The sequence below is a fragment of the Trypanosoma cruzi genome, genomic scaffold (assembly GCF_000209065.1).
Source record: "Trypanosoma cruzi strain CL Brener 1047053516661 genomic scaffold, whole genome shotgun sequence".
In the NCBI taxonomy this organism is placed as follows: Eukaryota; Euglenozoa; class Kinetoplastea; order Trypanosomatida; family Trypanosomatidae; genus Trypanosoma; species Trypanosoma cruzi.
The window spans coordinates 28,355-36,491 of record NW_001849508.1 but is presented as its reverse complement, the minus strand read 5'-3'; the positions used below and the strand labels follow the sequence as shown (position 1 = coordinate 36,491).

The window sequence follows — 8,137 nt, the reverse complement described above, 5'->3', positions numbered from 1 at the left end:
GGGGACGACTTAAGAGTGGGCAACTAAATCAAAAGCGCGTGTGGAATTTTTGTTGCGCTGGTATCAAGCCAGAGTGCATTGCGAGCTACAATCACCCTGGAAACAACGATGGGCATAACTTGGCTGCGCCGAAGCAGTTCCGCTCAAAGGAGATTACAAAGAGCAGTGTGGTGGATGACATGGTGGCGTCGAATAAATTGCTCTATCCTCCTGGCAGCAAGGGACCTGACCACTGTATTGTCATCAAGTACATGCCATACGTGGGCGACAGCAAGCGTGCCATGGATGAGTACACGTTTTCTATATTTATGGGTGGGTCACAAACGGTGGTGCTGCACAACACGTGTCAAGACTCTCTGTTGGCAGCGCCGCTTATTATTGATCTTGTGGTCTTGACGGAGCTAATGGAACGAGTCTTTGTAAAGATAGAAGATGGGGAATGTGAGGAATGTGATGACACTTCGGAGTCATCGTATGTACAAATGGATACAGTGCTGTCGATTTTGTCGTATCTCCTAAAGGCGCCATGTGTACCCGAGGGCACACCCGTGGTGAATGCATTGAATCGGCAGAAACAAGCCATTGATAATTTGCTACGCGCTCTTGTGGGTCTTCCGCCGGATAACAACATGCTGCTGGAGTGCAGCCTCCCTTCCTTGCGCGGCATGAGTCAACAGTAAGCATCACGGAGAGAAGGAAGCGGTGGGCACAGTGTCTTTTTTAACGTTTGTTTGTTTGTTTGTTTTGTTTTGTTTTTATTTTTATTTTTATTCTTTTTTTTTTTTTTTTTTTATTTGGGTGGGAGAGGGAAAGGAGAAGGAGCCTCCCGAACCGCATGAGGGCTCTTATGTCTCTGGCTTCCCATGCATTTGGATCGTGAGGTGTCACAGAGCACAGATGCATGCACACAGAATAGAGAAAGAGGAGGAGGGGATGACATTTCATTATTGCGTCGTCTCCCTCCCTCCCTCCCCAACGGCAAACAGGCAGGAAATACTCATTTTTTACGTTTTACCGTCTATTCTGTTTATCGCAGGATTCCGTGTGGCCTCTTCCTTCGACGAGCGGAGAATTTAGTAATGGAAACAACTTTTCATGAGGCGGGACGTTATCATTTATTTTTGTTGTTTTTTTACTTCGCTACTTGTACGCTGCTTAAAAATATAGCTGTAGGAACGTGGCATTTTCCATTTTTCTCTTGAGAATAAATTGAGGTCTTTATTTTTATTTATTTGTATGGACCATTTTGATTATGTATTTTTCATAATTTCTCCGGAGTGTTGAGGAAACACGAACTGAAGCCGAAAAAAAAAGAAAAAAAAATTTTTTAAAAAAAAACGGAATTCATAAGCAACGGAAGAGATCTTATATCGTTGAACCCTATGATACATTTCTCCCCGTGTGTGTGTGTGTGTGTGTGTATTTTCCAAGAGCCTGTGAAAGCACATGTGACCCAGCCCTCACCGTTCCACGTGGGCGGCGGGTGAAAGGCGCCTTCAGTATTTTCTTCCTCCATACCCACGCCTTTTTTCTCGCTAATTAATGATGCTTTTCAAAAAAAAATGAGGATCCGTCTTGGATTCTCTATTGAGCAAAAAAATAAAAATAAAAATAATTATGGATGTGGGGAAGAGAGATAAGGAGAATAAGGAGAAAACGAAATTTGTTTACTTTCTTATCTTTATATATTATAGGGTAAAAAAAAAAAGGCAATAGAATGTCTGGGAAAGGAAGGTGGGGCGAGTAAAAGGCCGGAGTTGTGAATGCTGCGTGGGTGAAGGAACACGAAAAGGTGATTCAAGGAGAAGAAGGGGACGCATACGTGCATGTATCTATTCTTTCACCTTTGCTGAATGCAATGTCTGTCGCCACCATCCCTGCGTCCTTTATGATTGAGACACACGCAAACACACACCACCTCTCTACTCATTTCATTTCATGTGTCTCTTCGTCCTTGTAAGCCTTCTTGTTGTTGTTGTTTTTGTACTGCTGGATTTTTCTGTCTCCTTCTCTTCTCTTCTCTTCTCCCTATGGCTCTTTCTTGCAGGATATTTGGACTCACGCAAGGAAGTTGGAAGATCGGCGAACTTTCTTCTCTTCCCATTAAACGTAAATAAGTTTAAACGACAAATCCTTAGCTTTCCTCGCGGGAACTCCGCTTCAGGCGCAGTGCAGTGAAGTTCCACGCGAGTAATTATTTCAAAAGAAACAATTAACAAACAAACAAACACCTCAAATAAAAGAGAAGGGAAAAAAAGATGCCGATGCGTGAGGATTACCCCCGCTACCCACGGGACGTCAGGGAGAAGCAAATTGTTTCCCGGCCGGCACGTGAACGAAGATTGGCAGAATTGCACCTCACCGCCTTCCCAAATGTCTTGAATGAGAGCGCAATGGCGGCACCCGACACTGAACATCCACTGGAGGAAAAGAAGAAGGGGAAGAAGAACGATGAAATGAATGCCGCAAAAGTGGTGATGGAGGAGAGGGCCGTTGCACCCATGACAACCAACCAGCTCTTGGCACGCATGGTGGAGATGGCGTGGGAGGAGAAACGCAAAAATGCGGCATCCGGCGAGAAGCAGTCGCTGACAGCTCCCGACGGACGCTTCAGACCCCACAATGTCTCCTTCGATCGCAGCTCGACATACCGCCTGGATTACTGCAACAAGGAAGTGCCTGGCTTCCATGAGCGAGTGCGTGTTATTCCGGATTACACAAAAGATTGGACCGAAACAGACAAGTCAAACATTGAACATGCAAAAAAACTCCCCTACCTGACGATGCCCGAAAGTTTGCTTAAGAAGCGTCCGACCGTATACCGACATGATTACACCCCAAGCGCGGGCAGAGATGACTACCGGACTCTCCCGTACAATACAAACCTGCAGGACCTCAGCACCTCCTATGCGTACTCTGCCTACTCTCCGGAGGACCCTGCACGTGTGATAAAGTACGACAAGGCGGTCGCCTCCTGCCGCAGCCCTCGTTGTTTGTTGTGGAAAACATTCAGTCCGCGGGGGTCTTTCATGGTCAAAAGGCACACAGAATCGACTGCCGAGGAGTTACAACGATTGCGAGAGCTTCGGCGTCTTCAATTGTCGAAGTCAAGCGATAGCAGCACCTCGCCAACGAAAAGTCCAACGGAAGGTTCAACTTTGACGAAGAGGACGGTTGTTATACCAGGGATGCGAGGAATGGGTTATCGTCAGGCGCCAAAGGAAGGTAAGGACTACATTTACCTTCCTCGGGATCACTTCTGCCATCAGGTGGTCTATGACTACTAACGCGGAAGTATATATATATATATATATATATATGCTCTTTCTGCAACCAGGTTGAGCTAAGGAAAAATAACAAACAAAAGGCCGAAATGGACTTGCTGGGGTGATGGAGAGAAAGAGAGAGACGGCACCACATCCGATTGAATCATTTACATAGATGTATACTAAATGTTGTGCATGTATTCTAGAAAAATAAATCTTGATGGCATTATTTTCCTTGTATCCGATTTTGTATTTCTTTGGTTCTTTTGGTATTACATGTATATAGAAGTAAGCGCATATGTATACATGTTATTTTCTTTCTTTTTGTCGTCTTTGAATATTTGTTCTTTGCAGGAAAAGAAGAAAAAAAAAAAATTTCAATAAAAATTTCTTTTTCAGGTCCGTAATGACGACGGGGAAGTCACACGGCTCAGGGGTAACACGCGCCTGTTGGCAGCGGATGCTAACGAATGAATTTAGAGACAACCCTGATGAGCGTCTCAAGCTGTACAGTTCCCTTGCCAATATCGCATTTAAGAGGACAGAACACCCCTCGGATAGTTGGACAGCGGTAATGTTAAAGGCAGCACAAGATTCCTGGTCTCGTATTCGCCAACTTGGGAGAGAAAACATTCTTCGCGAGATGAGCACTGAGGTGGGCGTGCCAAACAAAGACTACTCCAAGAGAGTTTTGAGTGTACTCCTTAGTAAATGGCCTTGCTTGGAGTACTGGTATGAGAGAGAAGGGTTTCTACTGCTACTTCTTGGATTGTTGTCGACCAAGACGGAAGTGGTATCTGACGTGAGAGTGTTGTCCCAGATATTGCTGCGAGTGGTGTTGCCAGCTCTGTTGGACCCTCAGGTTTCTTTACGCGAGGTGGCAGGGAAGCTGATGGTTCAGATTGCCGGGCTAAGTAGAGAACTTGCTGTCTTTATACGAGACTACATGTTGGAAAAACTTGAAATGCCCCTTGAGGAAAAGAAGGAGTTTGTTACCTGTGAGGTTGAAGGCCTTCTTAGCGGTACTGCGATGCTCATGGCTCAGTTCCCGAACATATTCCATAGCGAGTGGTGGAAAAGAATGCAGCCCCTTTTTCAGCAACTCGCTATTCATTCTGCTGCTAGCGTTCGTCAACGAGTGGCAGGGTTGTGGGCGTCACGGTCTGTGGAATCCTTTGAAGTGCTGTGCATGGCGATGGTGCGAAAATCAGAATCGCCGTCGGACGGCGACGAATGGTGGAGGATGGTGGAAGTACTCCTCATGGCACTGCAGGAGCAGTTGACACACTTGTTAACCCTTTCTAACAAGGCGGTAGCCGTGGGAGCGAAGGCAAACGGAATTTTCATTGCGGATTCCCTTCACGCATCTTTGCTGTTTGCTGAAATGCCGCAGTTTGAGGTGGCGAGAATGGGAAAACAGCTTGTGCCCCTCCTTACACAATTTTGGGTCCGCTTTTCTTCTTCTCTTGCCTTTGTGGAGGATTGTTGTGGTCCGAGGGCGAGGCGGTTCCGCAAACGTGTCCATTTTCCCAGTCTTTTTTTGCCAGAACTCATTTGGTTTCTGGCACTTTGGCGTTATGTGCACTCGCGTGATGATGTGGAAAAAGTGCGAAAAGCAGTAACACGGCATTTGATGCCTCTCCTCAGTGGGAAATGGGATGTGTCGTTGAATTCACATGAAACTGGAAAGGGCTTCTCGCAGTCTGAATACTCATTAGCGGTGTTAATGCTTTGCACTTATTTCCCCGATTGCTTTACAGAGTCTCTGGGCCGGGATCTGATGGAATTTGCCTTGAGCGAGGAGGCGTGGAAGAGGGCGCTTTCAGCAGATATAGACTCGGCAAGATACGGAGTTGATTTCGCCCTTTCCGTGAGAAGTGTTGGCGGGACAGTGGCGCACCTCGTGCCGGTTTGGCTTCAATGGCTCCCTGGCGCCTATGCCCATCAGCAATGCTTGATACTAGAAGCAGTAAAAATTGCCATTGGCTCGCCAAAGCATTGGGTGTCACGCAGACCGTTTTATTTTGTGTATCGTTCGGCCTTTGACGCACCAACGATACAGGAAGGAGGGGAAGATGTTTCGCGCGGATTCTATTGGCTCAAACTGCATTGTCCAACCGTGGCCTCCTTGCCGGAAGTAGCATGTTCTGCACTGGACACTGATCTTTCCGCAGGGGAATTCCCGGTGGAGGTACATGAAGTGGTGTATGAAAGTGTTTACGTCTCGAAGGGAACGGAACACTCTGTATTAAACATCGTGCGATCCCTCATGCAAATGGAGTGCGAGGCAACTCATAAAGCGGAATCTATCGCAGTTGTCTCAGCGGCGGTTATTGCTCGGCTTGAAAATGTCTCTCCGAGCTGGCGCGATGCATTGTCATTTTCTCTTGGCGGGAGTGGTGGTGCGTCTGACACCGTTGTTTGCAACACTGGTGACGGCAGTGACGGGAGGGGCGGTGATTTCGATGATTGGGACGACTCGGATAGCGGCTTCGATGCCGAAGGCATCGCGCCGGAAGCCGAGATTAGAGAAGCCAGAAGCCTTTTGATGGCCATTCTTGAGAATTGTTTTGGCGCGGATGAAGCCAATTTTCTGCGCGCCATGAGGCCCACGGAAAGAAAAGCGGTGAAGCTTCTGATGGTAGAGGCCGCCGGCGGCGGTGGTCGGGAGAAGAGGTAGCGGATTGCCGTGTTGGTTCGCATCGTTGGGCGGAGAAGAACCCAACAGATAAATTCCTGCCGCGGCACGCGTTCCGCTGTAAACTGGCGCCGCGATGAGAGCTCGAACGGTGTTGAAATCACCAACACTTTATTTCTTTCTCCTTCCTTTACTTTTTTCCCGCCTTCTTTTTCCTCCATAGGCCGAAAAGTTCATGATAAGCCACACCGCCTTGGGTTGGGAGAAGTCCCGGATTCAATTCCCGCTTGGCCCTTTTTTTCCGCCCACGGAGTAGCAGACTTCGGACTCTTCCAGCCACACGACCCCGCAGCAGGGTGAGGATCACAAAGCGGGCGGGCGGGACGGCAAAAGCAAAAACAATTAAAAATTGTCCGGACACCACTGTCTCCCTGCTTCCGGAACCGCGCCAGTCGACGATTCATAAAATAGGGACAAACATTCCAATTGTTTTTTGTCTTTTGCCTTTCTGGCGGGATTGGGCGAGGCAAAAAGAAGGAAAAGAAGGACTGCGGCAACGGTTTCGGGATCAGGGAACGCACCGTGGTGCGTCGCGCCTTGCGCAAAGATTCCTAGCGGCAAAGCCGCATGGTACCCCGGAATGTGCCCGGCACGCTCTAAACGTGTTGCTTTCGTTTTCCAGAGGACAACGCAAATGCGCTCGATTGTTCGAGGAGCAAAAGTAACACTTCGTAAGCTATAAATGCGTGTATCCAATCCGAATAGAGCGTTGAACAATTAAGCGAGGAAGGGACGGACGAATTCGTTAGCAAGATTGCGATCAAAAATTCCCCATTTGGTTTCGAAACTATTTTTACGAGGTTACGTTCTTATTGGGGACTGTTGTGTATATCTTCTCGGCCATTTAGCTAAGATCAAGTTTTTAAACTGTTCTTATCAGATTAATTCCTGATATGGGCTTCGTCCCAGGAATAGAAACCGCTGATCTCTCAAGTGTTCCTCCGGAGTTTCGCGTGTCCGGATGGAGCGCTTCCTTTTCCAAAATTGTGTTCGCTTTTTCCTTTTTTATGCAAGCCGAAAATAGGCAAAATATCCGTCTGGACCGCAGGCCGGACTCCGTCTTTATCTCCGACCAAACATTATAGGTAAAAGGGGCAACGCAGAAGCAGGTAGATCCCCCAATATCTTCTGACAAAATGCGGATTCTGTTGTCCACTCGAGTGCCCTTTTGTACTCGGTTAGGATCTGAAATATTATTATTGACGCGGCTTTTCCTATCCCTCCAGCAATGAAGTCGCACCCTGTCGCGGTGCTGGGGCTTTGGTTGCGTATATCAACTGTGTAGCAGGGCGTTGCTGCGAGCACGACGGAGACCAAGATGACTTCACCCCTCGAGAAGGTTCCGCGCCATGCCCGGTGTGGGGAGGTGAAGCGGTCTGCCTGCAGACTGTCGGACAAAACTGCACGACCGTTTCGCTGCGGTCACTCCGTTGATATCACACGCTGCGGTGACGTCCACAAGAACCCTGGCCCCGAGGTGGATGGCTTCATCGCTCTCTGGGAGCTTAGCATTGCAGGCATCTCGCCCGTAAAAAGGGTTGCATTTGTTGCGCGACTGGAGCAGCATCCACCTGACATCGTTCTTCTCCAGGAAATAAGTAACCGCAGCAACGTAGCGACAACATGCTCTGGACGTAATGATTTCCACCAGGCCGCACTGGGCGCGGTGGTGGCGTTGCCGTTCTGGTGCGCCACTCTCTGCCGTGCGAGCGCCTGACGCTCCCTGGCACTGATCTCCTGGAGATCATTGCTGTCCGTGTATTTCCACCGGGCTGTCCCGGCATTTGCGTGGCGAATCTCTACAATCCTCCTCCAGCAACTGTTCAAGAATTCGCATTTATTAACATCGTCCGTCGCTTAGGCCCCGCAGCGATTATTGCGGGTGAATTGAATTTACATCATGGACTCTGGGACGGTCATATACCAACAACGACTGGAGGAGAGAACTTTGCCGCTATTTTAATTGATATGAAGTTTGAGCTGGCAAATGACCTGGCGCAGGCAAAACGGATCGCAAATCGTAATGTCTCGTCCCCCGAAGTGAATGCGTATCGCGCCCTACGCGTCTCTAGCTGGAAATCCGTTCCCTCCATGGATTCGGACCACTGTTGAATACCTTACTCGGCAGGGATGGATGAGGGCATTCCGCGACTAAGCCACACGCTGCCTCAAC

The 8,137-nt window shown here is 48.4% G+C and overlaps 3 protein-coding genes and 1 non-coding gene across 4 annotated transcripts, besides 8 other annotated features; all 4 read left to right on the top strand.

Annotated features, from left to right (window-relative positions):
• Tc00.1047053503639.10 (myo-inositol-1-phosphate synthase, putative) lies at positions 1 to 680 on the top strand (the record flags this gene model as incomplete). Its single annotated transcript, XM_800355.1, has 1 exon — positions 1 to 680. A coding segment is annotated over one exon (680 nt), but the record flags the coding sequence as incomplete, so codon positions are not given.
• Positions 1 to 8,137: a sequence feature (heterozygous, Esmeraldo-like haplotype).
• Positions 726 to 745: a microsatellite.
• Positions 748 to 796: a microsatellite.
• Positions 1,305 to 1,338: a sequence feature (AT_rich).
• Positions 1,400 to 1,421: a microsatellite.
• Positions 1,596 to 1,615: a microsatellite.
• Positions 2,007 to 2,027: a microsatellite.
• On the top strand, positions 2,259 to 3,287 carry Tc00.1047053503639.20 (hypothetical protein, conserved; the record flags this gene model as incomplete). The annotated part of the gene is made up of 1 exon (XM_800356.1): positions 2,259 to 3,287. One exon carries the CDS (start codon positions 2,259 to 2,261, stop codon positions 3,285 to 3,287), a length of 1,029 nt encoding a protein of 342 aa, XP_805449.1.
• Positions 3,296 to 3,320: a microsatellite.
• Tc00.1047053503639.30 (hypothetical protein, conserved) lies at positions 3,673 to 5,946 on the top strand (the record flags this gene model as incomplete). Its single annotated transcript, XM_800357.1, has 1 exon — positions 3,673 to 5,946. The coding sequence occupies one exon, from the start codon at positions 3,673 to 3,675 to the stop codon at positions 5,944 to 5,946; it is 2,274 nt and encodes a 757-aa protein (XP_805450.1).
• Tc00.1047053503639.40 lies at positions 6,794 to 6,933 on the top strand. Its single transcript, XR_008255209.1, has one exon. It is a non-coding gene; the product is annotated as a small nuclear RNA (snRNA) U2 (small nuclear RNA).